The following is a 22,576-nucleotide window of genomic DNA, read 5'->3' on the forward strand; positions in this document are numbered from 1 at the left end:
TGGGTGACATGATTGGTGAGTATGCAGGCCATGGAAGAACTGGGACATTTTCAGCTTCCAGGAATTTTGTACAGATCCTTGTGACATGTGGCCATGCATTATCATGCTGAAACATGAGGTGATGGCGGCGGATGAATGGAACGACAATGGGCCTCACGATCTCGTCACAGTATTTTTGTGCATTCAAATTGCCATCGATAAAATGCAATTGTGTTCGTTGTCCATGGCTTATGCCTGCTCATACCATAACCCCACCACGTGGCACTCTGTTCACAACATTGACATACATTGCCCACACAACGTCATGCATGTGGTCTGCGGTGGTGAGGCCAGTTTGACATACTGCCAAATTCTCTAAACGAAGTTGGAGGCGGCTTATGGTAGAGAAATGAACATTAAATTATCTGGCAACAGCTCTGATGGACATTCCTGCAGTCGGCATGCCAATTACATGCACCCTCAAAACGTGAGACATCTGTGGCATTGTGTTGTGTGACAAAACTTCACATTTTAGAGTGGCCTTTTATTTTCCCCAGCACAATGTGCACCTGTGTAATGATCACGCAGTTTAATCAGCTTCTTGATATGCCACACCTGTCAGGTGGATGGATTATCTTGGCAAAAGAGAAATGCTCACAAACAGGGATGTAAAATGTATGCACAACATGTGAGAGAAACCAACACTTTACATGTTGGGCTTATATTTGTGTTCAGTGTATGTGTGTAATATAGCCAAGCCCGTGTTTGATATAGGCACAAGTAGCACAACCTAGTCACATTAAAAGGATAAACAAACAGACCTACAGCCTAAAAAATAAAACCCAACAACTCAATGTTCACAGCAAATGATGTAGACTAATTAATGACAATGCATCAATTTTAATGCCTCTATGAAATACAAAATAGCGTACCATTGTGTCTTAAAATGTTAAAATTGGTTTTACAGAGAAAAATATATGCTGCTGCGTGTAAAGCGAAACACGTTTTTTTGTTCGACTATTTCCGCCGGGTTCGACTATTTCCGCCGGGTTCGACTTTTTCCGCCAAGCTCTCAAGTCCCTCCATTTTGTTGTATGTGCTGTTGGCAAGAGAAGTACAAAAAAAAAACTGTTGTCGTTTATAACGATATTCTAGCAATGGACGGGTATGTATTGGCCATCTATGTGTTTTTCATGAACGATTAATCATCTTCGGCAAGATTTTGTTGTTTCAATTCGAGTAGCTTGCTTACCTCACCCTAGCTTGGTTTTTATGTATTTAAGCTAAAGGTAGCTAGCTAACGTTACGTTAGCTTGGCTAGCTAACGCTAGCTAACTCCTGGATGGACATGTGAACTGCCAGACGACGATGGCTAGTTAGCTTTAGTTAGAGAACTAAAATTATATTTTGTTTATGTAACTGTTAATAAACTAGCTAATAAATTGACTGGGCAATCACGTTCAGCTAACGTTAGTTAACTAGCTAGCTCAAGCGGCTAGCTCTGGCTAGTCTTAAGAGATGAGGACCATTCGAGCATGACAGGGTGTGTCGTCACTTGTCCGGTGATCATTCATTTTATCCTTTGTTGATCGGAAATGTAGCTAGCGTACGCTATCCACTCAAAAAAAACTATCAACACCATTAAACTACAAAATCACTGGCTAACGTGCATTGCCATACAGGTTACCCATTTTATAGGTAGTCAACGTGTGTAGGTGACTAGCTATGTTGTAACTAGGAGAGAAAGAGAGAAACGTTTGTCATTGGTGGTTTTCTTTGTTTTGCGTGTATCCACGGCACTAACGTTAGCCTGCTAGCTAACTTCCTTCGCTACTAGCTAGTTGAACTCCAGATGAGTAAAGCAGCATGCTGCTATAATTGTGGGAAGATTTGGCTTAACGAGGTAGCTAATCATTCTGTTCCCTCTCTTTTTCAGTATGGGAGATGTTGCAGTTGGTGTGAAGGTAAGCTTCAGCCCAATGCCCTCTCTATGGCAAGTAGCCTAGTGGTTAGACCGAAAGGTTGCTGGCTCGAATCCCGGAGCGGACAAGGTACAAATATGTCGTTCTGCCCCTGAACCAGGTGTGCCCGATGTGAAATGGCAGGGTCCCTGGTTCGAGGTTGGGATGAGGAGAGGGACGGAAGCTATACTGTTACACACTGTTCCCTGGTAGACTGTCAATGTAAATAAGAACGTGCCTAGTTAAATAAAGGTAAAAAATATATATATTTATGGCAAAGGTTCTAGCTAGTTAGATAAATGGAAACCATATCTTGAAATTCCCTTTCATTGCTATGGCAATACAAAGACATTTTTTCTTACCCAGTTGAGTTGTTAAATTAATCTGATGTATCCTAATGTATCTCACGCTGGTCAAATTTTGCCTCCATGCAGTTTTTTGAACCCCTGGAGTACTTTATGGGCAGATACCTAACACGGACACACAACTCAAATTTACCTCTCTCCCATTGACAACAATTGTTTAAAAAAAGAGTTGTGCTTTCAAGTCAGGATCTGGGCATAGGCCTACTGGTATGAGTACAGAATCCTAAATGTAACTTACTACTGTTGAGAGAGTATGTCGTATCGGGGCCCACAAAAAAAAGGTCCTAATTTCTAGCTTTCGTGATATTAGAACAACCGTAACTAAATAGGAACAACGTAAGTCGCATCTGTTTAGGGAGAAACTTGTTCTCTTATAAATGCTTCGTGATCCTGTACCCTTCCAACTTGATTTATGTCCAATAACCCTTGTTCCATCTGGTGCCAAACAAAGGTGACTTCCTCTTAACGGAAATACTCTTTGCCTCTGTTTATTTCATCAATGTTTCACATACAAAATAAAGTTTGCTTTGAGAAGCATTTGTTTCAGTTACATTCCCTGCCCTGGTGTGAATTAGCCTTGGCCTAGTTGTCGCGTTTTTAAGTTAGACAACTTACTAAAATGTATTTGTGAACTCTGGTCCTACAGAGTTATTGTGTCTATACATTTTTGTTAGAGATGAAGAAATATTCAGACAAAAAGAGAAAAAAGCTTAAGACCCAGGTCTGTCTCTAATGGCTCCAGGCATAGCGTAGTTGTCATAGCGTAGTTTTAGCGGAACTCTGAACACGTCAGCCACCAACTGCAGCCCAGCGGACAGGCGCTTACTGCAGCCCAGCAGACAGGCGCTTACTGCAGCCCAGCGGACAGGCGCTTACTGCAGCCCAGCGGACAGGCGCTTACTGCAGCCCAGCGGACAGGCGCTTACTGCAGCCCAGCGGACAGGCGCTTACTGCAGCCCAGCGGACAGGCGCTTACTGCAGCCCAGCGGACAGGCGCTTACTGCAGCCCAGCGGACAGACGGCTCAGAGCCTTTGGGGATTTCCCAGATGAAATGACATGCCAGACATCTTGAGACTCCATGAGATTAGACTGACTGACACTAGAAAAAAGAAAATGAGGCAACTCTTTCTGGTGTTTTGTGTTCCCCCCCCCCTCTGTATTCTCTACCTGTCCAGAGAGAGATCTGTATTTCGTTGTTGTCTTTCAGGGGCTCTGCTTGCTCTCAATTTCTTTCTCCCCCTCTCTTTCTCTCCCTCTCTCTTTGTTTTCTTTCTCCAGAGAGGATCAGATGAGCTGATGTCAACCAGTGTCTACAACAGTGGATCTGACATGAGCAGTATCGGTGGTAAGTTTTGGATTTTTTTTTTGCCAGCCCTCTCTGAAGGGATATTTGCATAAGTAATTTGACCGTGTTCCAACGGCATTCAAATAAGTCAAAGGATTAATGAATGTTTGAAGTAGAACGGCTGTATTGGTCAATGTCTTCCTCACAGCGGGTGTTTCAGTATGTGTAGGTGGGAACACGCTAGCATGTGACTGAAATAGAGTTGTGGTGCATTTCAATAGGCTATATCTCTTCGGAACATGGCTGTAATGTCTTAGAGAAACTATAGTATGATATATATTTTTTTAACTTTACAAAAACAACATTTTTACCGGGCAAGTCAGTTAAGAACACATTCTTATTTGCAATGACGGACTACCGAGGAGCAGTGGGTTGACTTCCTTGTTCAGGGGCAGAACGACAGATATTTACCTTGTCAGCTCGGGGATTCGATCCAGCAACCTTTCGGTTACTGGCCCAACGCTCTAACCACTAAGCTACCTGCCGCCGGGGCTGAAGAGAATGAAGCCTGACACGGGTTGACTGGGTTGACTTGGGAAGCTTCTGTATTCATGGAACTTGAAATCCTCATCAAAACATTGAGGACACCTGCTCTTTCCATGACACAGACTGACCAGGTGAATCCAGGTGTAAGCTATGATCTCTTATTGATGTCACTTGTTAAATCCACTTCAATCAGTGTATATGAAGAGGACAAGGCGGGTTAAAGAAGGATTTTTAAGGATTGAGACAATTGTGTATGTGTGCCATTCAGAGGGTGACTGGGCAAGACGAAGGATTTTAAGTGCCTTTGAACGGGGTGTGGTGGTAGGTGCCAGGTGCACCGGTTTGAGTGTGTCAAGAACTGCAACGCTGCTGGATTTTTCATGCTCAGCTGTTTCCAGTGTGTATCAAGAATGGTCTACCACCCAAAGGACATTCAGCCAGGTTGACAAAACTGTGGGAAGCATTTAGATCAACATGGGCCAGCATCTCTGTAAAACGCTTTTGACACCTTGTAGAGTACATGCCCTGTCTCAGTCTCGTGGTGTTCATTCCGTGCTCCTCTCAAGTAAGTGGGTGTTTTGTGCTTTCTGGGGGGTGGCTTTAGAGCAGAGCAGGATTGGGACAATAAAAGCTGTGTCTTCTATCTAGATGTTACAGCCAATGGGAGCGACAGTAAATCCAATGGGAGCGACAGTAAAAAGCTGAGAGTGGAAGACCGGATGGAGGCCCCTCCCTCTCGTGTGCTGCACATCAGAAAACTGCCCAATGAAACTTCAGAATCGGAGGTCATTGCCCTGGGGTTACCTTTCGGGAAGGTCACAAATATCCTGACGCTTAAGGGGAAAAACCAGGTGAGTGTGCCCAGATGGAGGAACAGGCGATCAGCCATGTTTTACTCTGCCCAAAATCTATACGAAAAATAAGCCCACAATGTAAAGAATTTATGTATGTACGTTAATGAGTGTTGAATGGGTTAATAAAAAATGTAATTGCTAATTTGCTACGTGAGTGCTACTCGATCTAATAGAAGTTACGTAATGGTTAGGTTGTTACAAATGCACTGATATAAGTGGACAGGTGGCATTTTGCGAGGGAGGGAGGGTTGAGGAGGAGGAGGAGGCTTGGCTTGAAACGCTGGGCATCTTGTTATGTGTTAGGTCCACACAGTTATACTTATGTCTTAACTTCTGAAAGTTAACGTTGGACTAACAAGTTTGTATGCAGAGTGGCACCAGAATTAAAATAAAAAACATATTTTTTCAGTTAATAAATCCAATTTAAATGTTACCTTTATTTAACTAGGCAAGTCGGTTAAGAACAAATTCTTATTTACAATGACGGCCAAACCCGGACGACGCTGGACCAATTGTGCGCCGCCCTATAGGACACCTGATCATGGCCAGTTGTGATACAGCCTGAATTTGAACCAGGGTGTCTAATGTGCCGCTCATGTCTTCTCTAATAAAAAATCTCTCCCTAATTTCTGAATCGAGTAATGTCAGTAGGCTACAGTAGCATATGTTTCAGAGGGGCAGGTAGCCTACACTGGCAAAGATTTTCAATTGGCAGGCAGACGCTGGAACATGTATCTGAGTGACAGAGTAAGGGCTTTGCATAGGCACTATGTTGTTATTAACTGGTTCCCATGCTTTTAAAATAAAGGTTCTGTTCCGTAACAGTGTAGATCACTTTCGTTCCTGGTTCTGATTCTGTTCCTTGACAAATTTATTTTTCTGTTCTCTTCCTTGAACCGGTTCCAACCCCTGCTTGAAAGAGGAGATGGCCTCAATGGCGCTGCCCCAGCTGTCACGGACACTAATATGACACAGTAACAAAGATACTATGGCCTGTAGTTCACATGCGTTTCTGCCCTCTCATTGGCTAGAAGGGTCCCACCTGATCTCGCCTGCCTTCCATCTTTGAGGACATCTTTTTCCATTGTTAGAGCGGTCGGTCAGTCGACTGTCCTGTCAATTTAATAGACGATCTTTGGCCCAGAATAATACAGCGGCCAATTTAGATCTCTGTCAGGTGTTCTCTGTCAGGGGCTTGCTAAAGATTGAATGTCTCTTTCAAGAGTAGGCTGTGGTCGGTTGGCCTTTCCTCCTTTCTTGTTTTGACCTCTTACCTGAGTCATAATTGCCTGTGTTTTAATCCATTGGTATTCCTTGTCACAAGGACAAAAAAAAAATTGGCTGTGTTTGTTTGTCTGACATGAATGTCGTGTTTACAATTTTGTTGTATTAATCGCTATGTTTTCTTCGTTTATGTCCCACTCCCTGTCTATAAAGTATTTTATGACACCAGAGTTCCATGACTGCTATCATTTTAATCACATTTTGCGGCCCTTTGACTTGGGTTTAGCAAGTAAAACAAACTTTTAGGAGGTTAAAACCATGTTTTGGTCAAACCGTAAAGTACATTATCCACATAATTCCTGTGATGAGTGTCTACCTGCCCCCCCGGTACCTGTTTCCTACTGACGCAGTCGCGCGAACCACTCTTATTTCCCGGGGGGGGGTGCTCTCGGAAAAAGAAAAGCGTACCCCCCCCCGCTCAATAGCAACTATCTTACAACCAAGATATATGATATGACTTTGAGATACAAAGCGAGCTAACTGCGCATTTGGTCTTTGCAATTTTCATAGGCCTTCATTGAGTGGTAGACGACAACGGCAAAGTTCTTTCAGACATGAACAAAATTGTTAGCTTAATACCTGGCCTACTAGCAGTGGGTATTATATTTACAGTTAGCCATCTAGCTAATGTGTTTTAGTTATTCAGGTGGAGAATTATCTCTAAAATAAATTAGAATATGATGTTGGTGCACATAAAGATGTAGGCAAATTCATTTTATTGAACATTTACAAAAAATAAAAAAATATTGGGAGTAAAATATTGTAAAAAAATATACAGTGTTTTTGTTGAGGGGTGTGACCAAATGGTGGGCTGGTGCCACCAGGGGAAAATGTTTGAACTTTGGATACAGACACGGTACAGTTTCATTGAACCGTATCATAAGACTTCCCAGGATGCCGTTGGGTATTTTGCCTAACAGAAGTCTTAATGCTGTTCCTATCTTATCGGTCTTCAGGCTTTCTTGGAGCTGGGCACAGAGGAAGCAGCGATAACCATGATCAACTACTACTCTACTGTGACACCGCATGTTCGGAACGTCCCCGTATTCATTCAGTATTCCAACCACAAAGAACTCAAAACAGATAGTGGAAACCAGCGGGCCCAGGCGGTCCTGCAGGCGGTGTCAGCGGTCCAAGGAGGAGGTACTCCTGCGTCTGGCTCCATTGTAGATCTAACCGCTGCGTCCAGCCCTGTGCTCAGAATAATCATTGATAACATGTTCTACCCAGTCACTCTGGATGTGCTGCAGCAGGTAATCTACATTCACTATGTATTCTTAGTTTTTCTCATAGGTTTGACAGAGGGCAGATTTATCAATGTAATATACAATATTTTTTTTATCCTCCATTTTGTACAGACGTGATCCGAATCTATGGCGCTGTACTAGATGGCAGCCGTTTTGCTCTGACCAAACGTTGCTATTTGATTTTTTTGTTGTTCTCTTTTTGCTTTATTTTCATTCACTATTAATTCTTACAACCGACAATAACTTTTGAACATCAGACCAGCAGTTACTTCCTCCAATTCAGTCTTCAACTTCTACTCATCTTCCCTGAGCTCTCTCTGTAATTCCGACCCAATTTTCGGGCTACCCAAGCGGAAACGCCGGCTTCAGAGGCGAAAGGGGTGGAGGATCCTGGTGAGATTAGGCAAAGGTAAAAACCGGCCACCTCTGCCCCCCCTCCACCCCGCTGGCCAACATAGTCACTCGACAATAAGATGGATGACCTCCGGTCGCAGATTTGCTACCAACAAGACTCGAAACGCCCCCCCATACACATCGACAGGCCTGCAGTGGAGCAGGTCGAGAGCTTCGTGGTCCTCGGTGTCCAAATCACTAAAGACTTAAACATGGCCCAAAGAAGACGCAGCGGCATTGAGACAGATGAAACGGGCCCCTCAAATTCCTCGGAGCCGTTGAGAGCATTTTGATTGGCTGTATCACTTCCTGCTATGGCAATGGCACCGCCCTCCATCGCATGGTTCCACAGAGGGTGGTGTGGACAGCCCAGCTCCCTGCCATCCAGGACATCTATATCAGGAGGTGTGGTAGGAAGACCTGGAAAATCATTAGACTCCAAACACGAGGGTACTGGGGGGGGGGACAGGAAGACTCAACCCACTCAAGTGACACACCCCTCATAGGGACGGCATGGAAGAGCGCCAGTGACTCAGCCCCTGTAATAGGGTTAGAGGCAGAGAATCCCAGTGGAGAGCGAGGGGGAACCGGCCAGGCAGAGACAGTGCCTTGCCAATTCACATTGTTATTGATTATTGCACGGTTGGATTGTGAGTTTGCATGAAAGGCATTTCACTGTACTTGTGACATGACAACTTGACTATCTCTTCTGCCCTTTTATCTCATCACAGTAGTTTCATATTACATCTGATAGTTATACATCAGCTATTTCGTAGAGGTTGTCTTCTCAATATTTTTGTATTGCTGCTGTTTTTTTGGTGGGGGGGGTTCAGATCTTCTCAAAGTTTGGAACAGTCATGAAGATCATCACATTCACCAAGAACAACCAGTTCCAGGCTCTGCTGCAGTTCAATGACCCACCCACTGCCCAGCAAGCCAAAATAGTGAGTGGGACATTTCATTGTTCATTATCAATTTGTCATGTACTGAATTTTATAATTTCATTACATGTAAATTTGTATAGTTGCTGTTTTGATTTCCGGTATTTCCGGTACACTTATCAAATAACCCCACCTGGAATGGTTCCATTGTTCCTCAGGCCCTGGATGGTCAGAACATCTACAACTCGTGCTGTACGCTCCGCATCGACTACTCCAAGCTGGTCAACCTGAACGTCAAGTACAACAACGACAAGAGCCGCGACTACACCCGGCCAGAGCTCCCTGCAGGGGACGGACAGCCTGCCATGGACCCCAACATGGCTGCTGCCTTCCAAGGCAAGGACTCCAACTCTCTGCTCGGTAAGATCCCAGGTAGACCCAACCCCCTCTGCTCAGTAAGTTCCCAGGTAGACCCCCCTGCTTGGTAAGGACCCCCTCTGCTCGGTAAGTTCCCAGGTAGACCCCCCTGCTTGGTAAGGACCCCCTCTGCTCGGTAAGTTCCCAGGTAGACCCCCCCGTCCCCTGCTTGGTAAGGACCCCCTCTGCTTGGTAAGATCTCAGGTAGACGACCCCCCTCTTCTGCTCGGTAAGTTCCCAGGTAGACCCCCTCCCCTGCTTGGTAAGGACCCCCTCTGCTCGGTAAGATCCTAGGTAGACGACCCCCCTGCTCGGTAAGATCCCAGGTAGACGCCTGACTGCCGGGGAAACATTCGTTTCACATCGCCCGGGGCTCTGGGTGGGCGGACTGCTTATTTTCCACCATTCAGTTGGTCCTAAAGGGAAATCTCTGCCCTCACTAGCCCAGGGTGAGCTGAAATTCATCCGGTTGGGTCTAAACCCTGACCCCTCTGACCTCTCCAGGTGGCCTGAGCCCGCTGAATGCTGCCGCGGCGGCGGCTGCTGCTGCAGGGAGGGTAGCTCTGTCCGGTCACTCTGGCGCCAGTGGCGTGCTCCTGGCCTCCAACCTCAACGAAGAGGTCAGTAATGATATTTCTACCCCCTCCAGACGTAACTCTTATCACAAACCAACACTATTTCCACTTTCTCTCTCCGTCTCTCCTCTCCATCTCTCTCTCTCTTTCTCCTCTCTCCTCTCCATCTCTCTTTCTCCTCTCTCCTCTCCATCTCTCTCTCTCTTTCTCCTCTCCTCTCCATCTCTCTCTCTCTTTCTCCTCTCTCCTCTCCATCTCTCTCTCTCTTTCTCCTCTCTCCATCTCTCCATCTCTCCTCTCTCTTTCTCTCTCTCTCCTCTCCATCTCTCTCTCTCTTTCTCCTCTCTCCTCTCCATCTCTCTCTCTCTTTCTCCTCTCTCCTCTCCATCTCTCTCTCTCTCTTTCTCCTCTCTCCTCTCCATCTCTTTCTCCTCTCTCCTCTCCATCTCTTTCTCCTCTCTCCTCTCCATCTCTTTCTCCTCTCTCCTCTCCATCTCTCTTTCTCCTCTCTCCTCTCCATCTCTCTTTCTCCTCTCTCCTCTCCATCTCTCTTTCTCCTCTCTCCTCTCCATCTCTCTTTCTCTCTCTCCTCTCTCCTCTCCATCTCTTTCTCCTCTCTCCTCTCCATCTCTTTCTCCTCTCTCCTCTCCATCTCTTTCTCCTCTCTCCTCTCCATCTCTCTTTCTCCTCTCTCCTCTCCATCTCTCTTTCTCCTCTCTCCTCTCCATCTCTCTTTCTCCTCTCTCCTCTCCATCTCTCTTTCTTCTCCTCTCCATCTCTCTTTCTCCTCCTCCTCTCCATCTCTTTTCTCCTCTCTCCTCTCCATCTCTCTTTCTCCTCTCTCCTCTCCATCTCTCTTTCTTTCTCCTCTCTCCTCTCCATCTCTCTTTCTCCTCTCTCCTCTCCATCTCTCTTTCTCCTCTCTCCTCTCCATCTCATCTTTCTCCTCTCCTCTCCTCTCCATCTCTCTTTCTCCTCTCTCCTCTCCTCTCTCTCTCCTCTTCTCCTCTCTCCTCTCCATCTCTCTTTCTCATCTCTCTCCTCTCCTCTCTCTCTTCTCTCCTCTCTCCTCTCCATCTCTCTTTCTCCTCTCTCCTCTCCATCTCTCTTTCTCCTCTCTCCTCTCCATCTCTCTTTCATCCTCTTTCTCCTCTCCATCTCTCTTTCTCCTCTCTCCTCTCCATCTCTCTTTCTCCTCTCTCCTCTCCATCTCTCTTTCTCCTCTCTCCTCTCCTCTCTCTTTCTCCTCTCCCTCTCCATCTCTCTTTCTCCTCTCTCCTCTCCATCTCTCTCTCTTTCTCCTCTCTCCTCTCCATCTCTCTTTCTCCTCTCTCCATCTCTCTTTCTCCTCTCTCCTCTCCATCTCTCTCTCTTTCTCCTCTCTCCTCTCCATCTCTCTCTCTTTCTCCTCTCTCCTCTCCATCTCTCTTTCTCCTCTCCATCTCTCTTTCTCCTCTCTCCTCTCCATCTCTCTCTCCTCTCCATCTCTCTCTCCTCTCCATCTCTCTCTCCTCTCCATCTCTCTCTCCTCTCTCTCTCTCTCTCTCCTCTCCATCTCTCTCTCTCTCTCTTTCTCCTCTCTCCTCTCCATCTCTCTCTTTCTCCTCTCTCCTCTCCATCTCTCTCTTTCTCCTCTCTCCTCTCCATCTCTCTCTTCTCTCCTCTCTCTCTCCTCTCTCCTCTCTCTCTCTCTCCTCTCTCTCTCTCTTTCTCTCTCCTCTCCATCTCTTTCTCCTCTCTCCTCTCCATCTCTCTCTCTCTTTCTCCTCTCTCCTCTCCATCTCTCTCTCTCTTTCTCCTCTCTCCTCTCCATCTCTCTCTCTTTCTCCTCTCTCCTCTCCATCTCTCTCTCTTTTCTCCTCTCTCCTCTCCATCTCTCTCTCTCCTCTCTCATCTCTCCTCTCCATCTCTCTCTCCATCCATCTCCATCTCTCTCTCTCTCTCCTCTCCATCTCTCTCTCTCTCTCTCTCCTCTCCATCTCTCTCTCTTTCTCCTCTCTCCTCTCCATCTCTCTCTTTCTCCTCTCTCCTCTCCATCTCTCTCTTTCTCCTCTCTCCTCTCCATCTCTCTCTCTCTCTTTCTCCTCTCCTCTCTCTCTCTTCTCTTTCTCCTCTCTCCTCTCCATCTCTTCTCTCTCTCCTCTCCATCTCTCTCTCTTTCTCCTCTCTCCATCCATCTCTCTCTCTCTTTCTCCTCTCTCCTCTCCATCTCTCTCTTTCTCCTCCTCTCCTCTCTCTCTCTCTCTTTCTCCTCTCTCCTCTCCATCTCTCTCTCTCTCTTTCTCCTCTCTCCTCTCCATCTCTCTCTCTCTCTCTCTCTCTCCTCTCCATCTCTCTCTCTCCATCTCTCTCTCTCTTTCTCCTCTCCATCTCTCTCTCTCCTCTCTCCACTCCATCTCTCTCTCCACTCCATCTCTCTCTCTCTTTCTCCTCTCTCCTCTCCATCTCTCTCTTTCTCCTCTCTCCTCTCCATCTCTCTCTCTCCATCTCTCTCTCCTCTCCTCTCTCTCTCCTCTCATCTCCTCTCTTTCTCCTCTCCATCTCTCTCTTTCTCCTCTCTCCTCTCCATCTCTTTCTCTCTCCTCTCCATCTCTCTCTCTCTTTTTCCTCTCTCCTCTCCATCTCTCTCTTTCTCCTCTCCTCGAAGCCTCCATCTCTCTCTCTTTCTTTCTCCTCTCTCCTCTCCATCTCTCTCTTTCTCCTCTCCTCCTCTCCATCTCTCTCTCTTTCTCCTCTCTCCTCTCCATCTCTCTCTCTCTCTTTCTCCTCTCTCTCCTCTCCATCTCTCTCTTTCTCCTCTCTCCTCTCCATCTCTCTCTCTCTCTTTTTCCTCTCTCCTCTCCATCTCTCTCTCTCTCTTTCTCCTCTCTCCTCTCCATCTCTCTCTCTTTCTCCTCTCCTCTCCTCCTCTCCATCTCTCTCTCTCCATCTCTCTCTCTCTTTCTCCTCTCCATCATCTCTCTCTCTCTCTCCATCTCTCTCTCTCTCCTCTCCATCCATCTCTCTCTCTTTCTCCTCTCTCCTCTCCATCTCTCTCTCTTTCTCCTCTCTCCTCTCCATCTCTCTCTCTTTCTCCATCTCTCCTCTCCATCTCTCTCTCTCCTCTCCATCTCTCTTTCTCTTTCTCCTCTCCCTCTCCATCTCTTTCTCTTTCTCCTCTCCATCTCTCTCTTTCTCCTCTCTCCTCTCCATCTCTCTCTTTCTCCTCTCTCCTCTCCATCTCTCTCTCTCTTTTTCCTCTCTCCTCTCCATCTCTCTCTTTCTCCTCTCCATATAAATGTCGAAGCCTGCCAGTGCAGACTGAGTCTCTCTTTCTCTTCCTGTCTGCCATGTTAACACTCTAATCTCTCCTCTTGTCTGCCATGTTAACACTCTCCTCTCTCTGCCAAGTTGAGCTGAAGCTGGTTAACACTCTCCTCTCTCTGCCATGTTGAGTTGAGGCTGGTTAACACTCCTCTCTCTGTCATGTTGAGCTGAAGCTGGTTAACGCTCTCTCTCTGCCATGTTGAGCTGAAGCTGGTTAACGCTCTCTCTCTGCCATGTTGAGCTGAAGCTGGTTAACACTCTCATATTCTCTCTTTCTCCTTTTGCTTGACTGAGCTGAAACGTAACTGTCTCTCTCCTCTCTGCACTCTCTCCTATCCTGACTTCACCTCTCTGTCTCTATGGAGAGGACCCTGTATTTCAGATACTTAAACTTGCAGTTATATTTTTATTTGGGCCCCACACCCTGTTGACATCTATGTCTGTGGGGGGTCAAACATGATCTATGGTTGCCATAGTGCTTCCAGGTGGTTTAATGTCTGTTCTTGCATGTCGATGACACTAAACAGAGATTTGACTGCATGCCCTTTCTACTAGTTATCTTCATTTCACCCCCTTTTTTACTATGTACCGATTGATCCTGGACTTCATGCGTTAGCCTATCGCATGCCTTTTTTTGTTTGTTCATTGCTAGGCTATAACTCGTATGTTTATGATTTTGACATTGACTGTACCTTATCCGTGTTTGTCAAGGGGATGATATACATTTGGCCCAGTTGATTTGCTTATTTAGTTGTGATAAAGTACATGAACCAGTCAGTCTGACCAAACTCCTGCATCATTTCCTGTGTACTGACCTGTATTTTAATTTGTCTCCCTCCCTCACTTTGTTTTTTTACATTTGCATTTTCCTTCCCTCTCTCCCTCCCCACCTAATTACCCTTCATATCTCCCCCCCACTCTCTCTCTCCCTCTCTCTCTCCACCTACCTTCCCCATATACCTTCCCTCCCTCTCTCCCCCTACCTACCGACTCTTCATCCCTCTCTCTCCCTCCCCAACTACCGACTCTTCATCCCTCACTCCCTCCCTCCCCATCTACCTAACCTTCATCCCTCTCGCGCTCTCTCTCCTCCACCCACCCACCCCCCATGCTCATGCTTGGTGCTTGAACAAAACCTGTTCCCTCGGACCAACCTTTATCCCCAAATTTAACTGCCTTGAACCATACTCCATGACCACCTTCACCATTCTACGGGAAACCACCCTCCTGGATGATCTGTCCACCTCCGCTCTCTCTACCTCCGCTCCGACTCTTCTACCTGTCTTCCTGTCTTCTGCTGCTTGCTCTCTTCTCCTCTTCTAAAGATGGTTACGCCCCAAAGTCTGTTTACTCTCTTCGGTATGTTGTTGTTAGCTCTCTGTTGCTCTTCTGTTGTTGCTTATTTCTGTTCGAAAGAGACATTCACTTTTTTATTTATTTTTGTTCATTTCCATAATGAATTAATTGTTTTTGACTTTTTAGTTTTGTTGTAGTTGCTCCTCGGTTATCATTTGGTTTGGTTCTCTGTCTCTCTCTTTGGCTATCGAAATTGATCCCATCCATAGATTTCTGTTAAAATGCATGGTACATTGATTTGGCATAGCCTGTACAGTAGTTTAATTAGCCAAACATGTCATTAACGTATCTGTTTATGGGGTGTCTCAATCGGTCCTTAATACACACACACACCTCTTGCTCAACTCTCTTCAAATGTTAATTCTGATGAATGATCTCTAGCCTACATTCACTCTCTCTCTAGCCTCTTACTCTGTCTCTGCCTTGCCTAAACTTTCCCTCTATCTCAAGTGCTAAAGTTTTTCCTCACTGTCTCCTCTTCCTCCTCTTCCTCGCCCTCCTCTCGTCTGCTCATGACTTTAACCTAGGGGTGTATGGTGATGCCCAGAGGGTGAAGATCCTCTACAATAAGAAAGACAGTGCTCTGATACAGATGGCTGATGCCAACCAAGCCCAGCTAGGTAAGACCCCGGCCCCGGCTAGGTAAGGCCCCGGCTAGGTATGGCCCCGGCTAGGTATGGCCCCGGCTAGGTATGGCCCCGGCTAGGTATGATGGCCCCCCTAGGTATGGCCCCCCCCGGCTAGGTATGGCCCCGGCTAGGTATGGCCCCGGCTAGGTATGGCCCCGGCTAGGTAAGGTAACATGATCCTCCTCTATTGTCTCATGTTTATTGACTGATAAAAAGGACATCTCCCCAGATTTATTTAGTTTCTAGTTGATTGATTGTTCCAGTCTTTTTGAAGTAGATTCTCTCCTAAATGTGTGTGTATGTGGGGGGGTGGGGGTGGTTGTCTTGGGACACAGTACTGCTGTATAAAAACTCACTCGGTACAAATGAAATGCTTCCAGCTATGAGTCACCTGAATGGGCAGAAGATGCATGGGAAACCAATCAGGGTGGCTCTGTCTAAGCACACCTCGGTGCAGCTGCCCAGGGATGGACTGGATGACCAGGGCCTCACCAAAGACTTCACTAACTCACCCCTGCACCGCTTCAAGAAGCCTGGCTCCAAGAACTTCCAGAATATTTTCCCTCCCACCACTACTCTTCACCTCTCCAACATCCCGTAAGTCTACCACCTGGCCTCTACACTACACCCTGATCTAAGAACAGTTTTGTATTAGCTCATAATGGTGATTGTTAGGATTTGGACATGGTAAGCAGATTCTGTATCTGTTTTGGCGCATTCCCCTAGACAAGGAAAGGACAGTTTTGTTCTTTCTCACTAGGATTTGGGGAGAGTAATCTGACCCCGGGGAAGGTAATCTGAGGCAACATCTATACCTGGAAGAAAAGTTAAGGGAGCTTTATGTCTAGGGGAATACACCAACAGACAGAGGATCTGCTTACCATGTTCAAATCCTAACAATAACCATTATGAGTTAATACAAAACTGTTCTTAGATCAGTGAAGTCTTAGGGCTTCCCGAGTGGCGCAGCGGTCTGTAAGGCGCTGCATCTCGGTGCTAGAGGCGTCACTACAGACCCTGGTTTGATTCCAGGCTGTAGCACAACCGGTCGTGACTGGGAGTCCCATAGGGCGGTGCACAATTGGCCCCAGCGTCGTCCGGGTTTGGCCCTGGGGTTTAGGCCGTCATTGTAAAATAATTTGTTCTTTACTGACTTGAAGAAAAAGCTGTGGTCTGTGCCTGGGTTGTGGTCTGTGCCTGGGTTGTGGTCTGTGCCTGGGTTGTGGTCTGTGCCTGGGTTGTGGTCTGTGCCTGGGTTGTGGTCTGTGCCTGGGTTGTGGTCTGTGCCTGGGTTGTGGTCTGTGCCTGGGTTGTGGTCTGTGCCTGGGTTGTGGTCTGTGCCTGGGTTGTGGTCTGTGCCTGGGTTGTGGTCTGTGCCTGGGTTGTGGTCTGTGTCTGGGTTGTGGTCTGTGCCTGGGTTGTGGTCTGTGCCTGGGTTGTAGCTAGAATGCTAAGTTCACGTGTTTCCACAGAACGGACGTTTCCGAGGAAGACCTCCGACTGCTGTTCTCCAACGCCGGGGGGACCGTAAACGCATTCAAGTTCTTTCAGTAGGTCTCTCTTCGCCGCTTTTATAAAAACAGAATTGAGCTACAGTTGTTCTTCAATTGGTTGTGAATGAACTTGAGCATTGATTTTTTCCGAACACTCCTTAAGCTCTGTGGCTAGCTCCAGGGAGTATGTGAGACTTGCTGTGAGGTTGTGTTCCTGTCCATTCTGTGGGGTGTGGTTGAGAGCAGAGCAGAACATACACACCACATTCTGATGGAACAGTTTGGACAGATCCAAATCAAGTTTTATTTGTCACATACACATGGTTAGCAGATGTTAATGCGAGTGTAGCGAAATGCTTGTGCTTCTAGTTCCGACAATGCAGTAATAACCAACAAGTAATCTAGCTAACAATTCCAAAACTACTACCTTATAGACACGAGTGTAAGGGGATAAAGAATATGTCCATAAAGCTATAAGTGAGTACAGAGCGGCATAGGCAAGATACAGTAGATGGTATTGAGTGCAGTATATACATATGAGATGAGTATGTAAACAAAGTGGCATAGTTAAAGTGGCTAGTGATACATGTATTACATAAAGATGCAGTAGATGATATAGAGTACAGTATATACATATGAGATGAGTATCTAAACAAGATGTATTTCAATGTGTTCTTCTGTTCCCAGGGATCACAAAATGGCGCTGCTCCAGATGTCAACGGTGGAGGAGGCCATCCAGGGTCTGATCGACCTCCACAACTACAACATGGGTGACAACCATCACCTGAGAGTCTCCTTCTCCAAATCCACCATCTAAACTTATGCATAATGATCGATCCTCCACAACATCCATCGCTTTCTGTTTTCCCTAGCAGATTTTTGGCTGGCCATTTGTTAAACCCTGTTGACTCGTTCCAGACTCTGGGGACCACGTTTGGACCTTATTGTTTCTTTCTAAGTGTTATCAGTCATTCCTTCAGAGAACCAGAAACCCAAACCGGGGGGAGAAATTGTTGTACTTCTATGTTTTGAGGACATTTTAACCCCTTCACCTGATTCTGACCCCTGTGTTAGTCCCATACCCCCTGATTCTGACCCCTGTGTTAGTCCCATACCCCCTGATTCTGACCCCTGTGTTAGTCCCATACCCCCTGATCCTGACCCCTGTGTTAGTCCCATACCCCCTGATCCTGACCCCTGTGTTAGTCCCATACCCCCTGATCCCTGACCCCTGTGTTAGTCCCATACCCCCTGATCCCGACCCCTGTGTTAGTCCATACCCCTGATCCCGACCCCTGTGTTAGTCCCATTACCCCTGAGCCCCATACCCCCCTGACCCCTGTTAGTCCCATACCCCCTCATCCTGACCCCTGTGTTAGTCCCATACCCCCTGAGCCTGACCCCTGTTAGTCCCATACCCCTGATCCTGACCCTGTGTTAGTCCCATACCCTCTGATCCTGACCCCTGTGTTAGTCCCATAGCCTCTGATCCTGACCCCTGTGTTAGTCCCATACCCTCTGATCCTGACCCCTGTGTTAGTCCCATACCCTCTGATCCTGACCCCTGTGTTAGTCCCATAGCCTCTGATCCCGACCCCTGTGTTAATCCCATACCCTCTGATCCCGACCCCTGTGTTAATCCCATACCCCCCCCGACCTCTGTGTTAATCCCATGTCTTGACCCCTGTGTTAATCCTATAACCCATTTGTATGATCAGCAAACTATTTGCCTTTTCTACCTTCTCATTATGAAGGGTGGATGATTGGACATGGGCGCCTCTTTTTTGACTATGATGATTTAGTTCTACAAGTTATGTGCCTTACCAGACTATAAACTCTTTTTACATCCCAAATATTGACATGAATCCCTGTCTGATTTTGAGGCACATTTAATTTTGATGTGAAATTTAACATGATTTGTCTCTTCTCCCGTGTCACTGTTGTAGTTTGTACGTTTCTGCCATCCAAGATTTGCCTTTTTCAGTTGCTGTTCAATTTGTGGAGTCCCCCCTTTTTTTCCCGTTAAATTCACTGTGGTTGTTGTGGAGTGGGGAACAATATGAGATTGAAGTTGAATCAGTCTTTAATTTTAGCTCATTTAGACCATGTTGCTTGAAGGTTTCTTGTAGAGGAACAACCAACAATACCGATTATTAACCCTTTTTTTTTAGTTTACACATTTACTAAAATAGTCTTAATGTTTCTGTGCTTTATAGGTTTTTACTTCCCTTGTTTTTCATCACATTCATGTACATGGGTAGGAGGTGAGAGGTTTTCTATGCTTCTACTGCCTGTTCTCTCTAGTTCTTGGAATAAAACATTACGTAATACTTTTACTAATTTGAACTGCACTTTTAACGGTCACGATGTTGTCATACACATGACGAAGCAAATGTTATGACTGTTTTTGAGACATACAGTTCAAGCGAAGTGTTACCAAAAAAAAAAAATCTGCTTTTGCATGTGTTGGAAGAGGTTAGCGAAGTAGAACCTTTTGTGAAGTCAACGTGCTGTTTAGAGGGACAACCCCTGGTTGGGACCAAAGCCTGTGCCTTTTTTAGTCTTTAATTTACAGTTGTATCACAAAGGAAAAATAATCAACATTTTAATGAACCCCCTCTGATATATTTTGTATATCTGGGAGGAGAGAAAAAAAAAAGGTAAGGTACAGGACACGATTCATTATCAACGACATTAATTCCTTATACCGTTATTTTAAGCAGACCTACTACACATAATACCCATTATGGTTTTAAGAATCCCACAACCTCAATTTGCTGGATAAAAGTGTTTTCAAGAGAGAAAAAGTCGCGGATTTTCTATATTGGTTACATTTTTTACATCTCTGGAAATGTTAAGATTCAGATATAGTTTGGAAGCGGCACAATTAAAATAATTTTCTAACAAAAAGTCGGGAGATTTGGTCGGACGTGTTTTAGATGTTTCTCTTCTATCGTGTGTGTGTGTGTGTGTGTGTGTTCTGCTTTTCCTCTGTAGCATGTTCAATAAACTTCTGTAGTTCTATTCACTTCTGTCTCTCTGCGACCTGCTCATCTTTTCTCTCCACTCGCGCTTATTATTTTGATTGTATTTTATTCAGATCCCCATGAGCTGTTACTAAAGAGCATCTACTCTTCCCGGGGTCCACATAGAACATGACATTAATACAGAACGGTAATAGACAAGATAAGCACATTGCTTATCTTTACAACAGGAGTATAGCCTTACTTGGCTGGCATGAAAATGAACCACGGGAAAAGCGTCCTCCCTATTCGCTATTTAAGTGCGTGGAATTACTTTTCCCATGGCCCTGTTCTGAGACCGGTATATGTATGTTTAGATAAGGTTTGTTTGTATCAACTAAAGTGGCCGAGTAACTTCTTAAAATTAAGCACATTCATTTGCTTTACAACTGGAGTAGAGCCTAACTGGCACACACAGGCGGCACGTGAGTTTCAAGTTTGGGGAAGATCATTTTCACCATAAAAACACATTTTATAATAATCGCGTTTGTGGTCACTTGGAAACAATATTTTCCCACTAATTGATGGCATTTTGGAACATTCGCGCATATATAGCCTTCTGCCGTGTGCGCATCGCTGCGTTCATAATGTGAAGAAATAGCCTAATAGTTGATCAACATTTTAGGCTAAACCTTCTGATCTGTTGCATCAGCCTCATTGCTTAATTTTTGTTTTTGTTTTCGGTTGCAATTGATCTTAAATTTATACAACTGTCCCAGATGTTTGGAATATTTATTTAATGACAAGTTGACCAATGGAATAGGTCAACTTGTTGCACTATGGGGGATAGTAGATTGCTGTTCGTTAAGCCTACTCACCCTGTGGACAGATCTTCTAGCATCCTCAATATGCGCCTTGGAATTCAATAAGATGGACCCAGCATTTGTGTCCCGATGTGTCTGTCTTCACTTGGAGCCTACTTCATAGCTGAGATGCCTGTGAGAAGGACCTGATCATGTACGTTGGCTAACAAGAATTAAGATATCTGAGTGAGCCATGTGAGTGAGAGCTGCTTCAGTAAGAAGGGAATTATTGGCATATAGAAAAGATGGGAGACAAATGGAGCGGAGGTTGGATTGCCTGCTGAGAATTCATAGGCCAGTGAGTAAACTTCCACTACAATCCATTCTATTGACCAATGTGCAGTCATTGGAAAACAAAATGCATAATATACATTCAAGACTATCCTACCAACACTACATTAATAACTGTAACATCTTATGTTTCACCGAGTCGTGACTGAACGACACACGGATAATGTAGCTGGTGGGATTTTCCGTGCATCGGCTGGACAGAAAAGCTCCGTCTGGTAAGAGTCTGGTAAGGGGTGTGTGTCTATTTGTCAACAGCTGGTGCGCAATGTCTAATATTAAAGAAATCTCAAGGGTATTGCTCGCCTGAGGTAGAGTACCTCATGATAAGCTGTAGACCACACGATCTACCAAGAGAGTTCGGAATTATATTGTTCATAGCCGTCTTTTTACCACCACAAACCAATGCTTGCACTTAGATCGCACTCAATGAGCTGTATAAGGCCATAAGAAAACAAGACAATTCTCATCCAGGAGCAGCGCTCCTAGTGGCCGGGGACTTTAATACAGGCAAACTTAAATCCGTTTTACCTCATTTCTACCACTTCGTTTGTGGCAGGGCTTGAAAACTATTACGGACTACAAAGGGAAACCCAGCCGTGAACTGCCCAGTGACGCAAACCTACCAGTCAAGCTAAATGTATTTTATGCTCACTTTGAGGCAAGCAACACTGAAGCATGCATGAGAGCACCAGCTGTTCCGTACGACTGTGTAATAACGCTCTCGGTAGCCGATGTGAGCAAGACTTTTAAACAGGTCAACATTCACAAAGCCGCAGGGCCAGACGGATTTCCAGGACGTGTACTCAAAGCATGCACGGACCAACTGGCAAGTTTCTTCACTGATATTTTCAACCTCTCCCTGACTGAGTGTGTAATACCAACATGTTTCAAGCAGACCACGATAGTCCTTGTGCCCAAGGAAGCGAAGGTAACATGCTTAAATGATTACCGCCCCATGGCACTCACGTCAGTAGCCATGAAGTGCTTTGAAAGGCTGGTCATGGCTCACATCAACAGCATCATCCCGGATACTCGAGACCTACTGCAGTTCGCATACCTCCCCAACAGATCCACAGATGACGCAATCTCAACTGCACTCCACACTGCCCTTTCCCACCTGGACAAAAGGAACATCTATGTGAGAATGCTGTTCATTGACTACAGCTCAGTGTTCAACACCATAGTGCCCACAAAGCTCATCTCTAAGTTATGGAAACCTGGGACTAAAAACCTCACTCTGCAACTGGATCCTGTACTTCCTGATGGGCTGCTCCCAGGTGGTAAGGGTAGGCAATGACACATCCTCCACTCTGATCCTCAACACTGGGGCCCCCTCAGGGGTGCGTGGTTAGTCCCCTCCTGTACTCCCTGTTAGCCGATGACTGCTTGGCCAAACACGACTCCAACACCATCATTAAGTTTTCCAACAACACAATAGTGGTATGCCTGATTACCTACAACAATGAGACAGCCTATAGGGAGGAGGTCAGAGACCTGACAGTGTGGTGCCAGGACAACAACCTCTCCCTCAACGTGAGCAAGACTAAGGAGATGATCGTTGACTACAGGAAAAGGTGGGCCGTACAGACCCGCATTAATATCGACGGGGCTGTAGTGGAGCGGGTCGAGAGTTTCAAGTTCCTTGTAGTCCACATCACCAACAAGCTATCATGGTCCAAACACACCAAGACATTTGTGAAGAGGGCACGACAACACCTTTTCGTTCCTCAGGAGACTGAAAAGATTTGACATTGGTCCCCAGATCCTCAAAAAGTTCTACAGCTGCACCATTGAGAGCATCCTGACCGGTTGCATCACCGCCTGGTACGGCAACTCCTCAGCATCTGACCATAAGGTGCTACAGAGGGTAGTGTGTACGGCCCAGTA

General features: G+C 45.9%; 1 protein-coding gene across 1 annotated transcript; it reads left to right on the plus strand.

Moving 5' to 3' along the window:
* Positions 1-1,018: 1,018 nt before the first annotated feature.
* LOC112227616 (polypyrimidine tract-binding protein 2) lies at positions 1,019-17,713 on the plus strand. Its single transcript, XM_042308462.1, has 13 exons — positions 1,019-1,144; positions 1,916-1,943; positions 3,585-3,651; positions 4,786-4,988; positions 7,232-7,528; positions 8,749-8,859; positions 9,015-9,216; positions 9,718-9,833; positions 14,420-14,453; positions 14,978-15,070; positions 15,460-15,676; positions 16,552-16,629; positions 17,260-17,713. The coding sequence occupies exons 1-13, from the start codon at positions 1,074-1,076 to the stop codon at positions 17,387-17,389; spliced, it is 1,647 nt and encodes a 548-aa protein (XP_042164396.1). The 5' UTR covers positions 1,019-1,073; the 3' UTR covers positions 17,390-17,713.
* Positions 17,714-22,576: the final 4,863 nt, after the last annotated feature.

The sequence above is a fragment of the Oncorhynchus tshawytscha genome, linkage group LG29 (assembly GCF_018296145.1).
Source record: "Oncorhynchus tshawytscha isolate Ot180627B linkage group LG29, Otsh_v2.0, whole genome shotgun sequence".
Classification (NCBI taxonomy): domain Eukaryota; kingdom Metazoa; phylum Chordata; class Actinopteri; order Salmoniformes; family Salmonidae; genus Oncorhynchus; species Oncorhynchus tshawytscha.

What these genes read in the sequence shown, in the direction of transcription:
- LOC112227616 (XM_042308462.1), top strand. Translation starts at nt 1,074, where the DNA reads ATGTGCTGTTGGCAAGAGAAGTACAAAAAAAAAACTGTTGTCGTTTAT. An exon ending in GATATTCTAGCAATGGACGG is followed by an intron (nt 1,145 to 1,915) that starts GTATGTATTGGC and finishes TCTCTTTTTCAG; the next exon opens with TATGGGAGATGTTGCAGTTG. An exon ending in ATGTTGCAGTTGGTGTGAAG is followed by an intron (nt 1,944 to 3,584) that starts GTAAGCTTCAGC and finishes TTCTTTCTCCAG; the next exon opens with AGAGGATCAGATGAGCTGAT.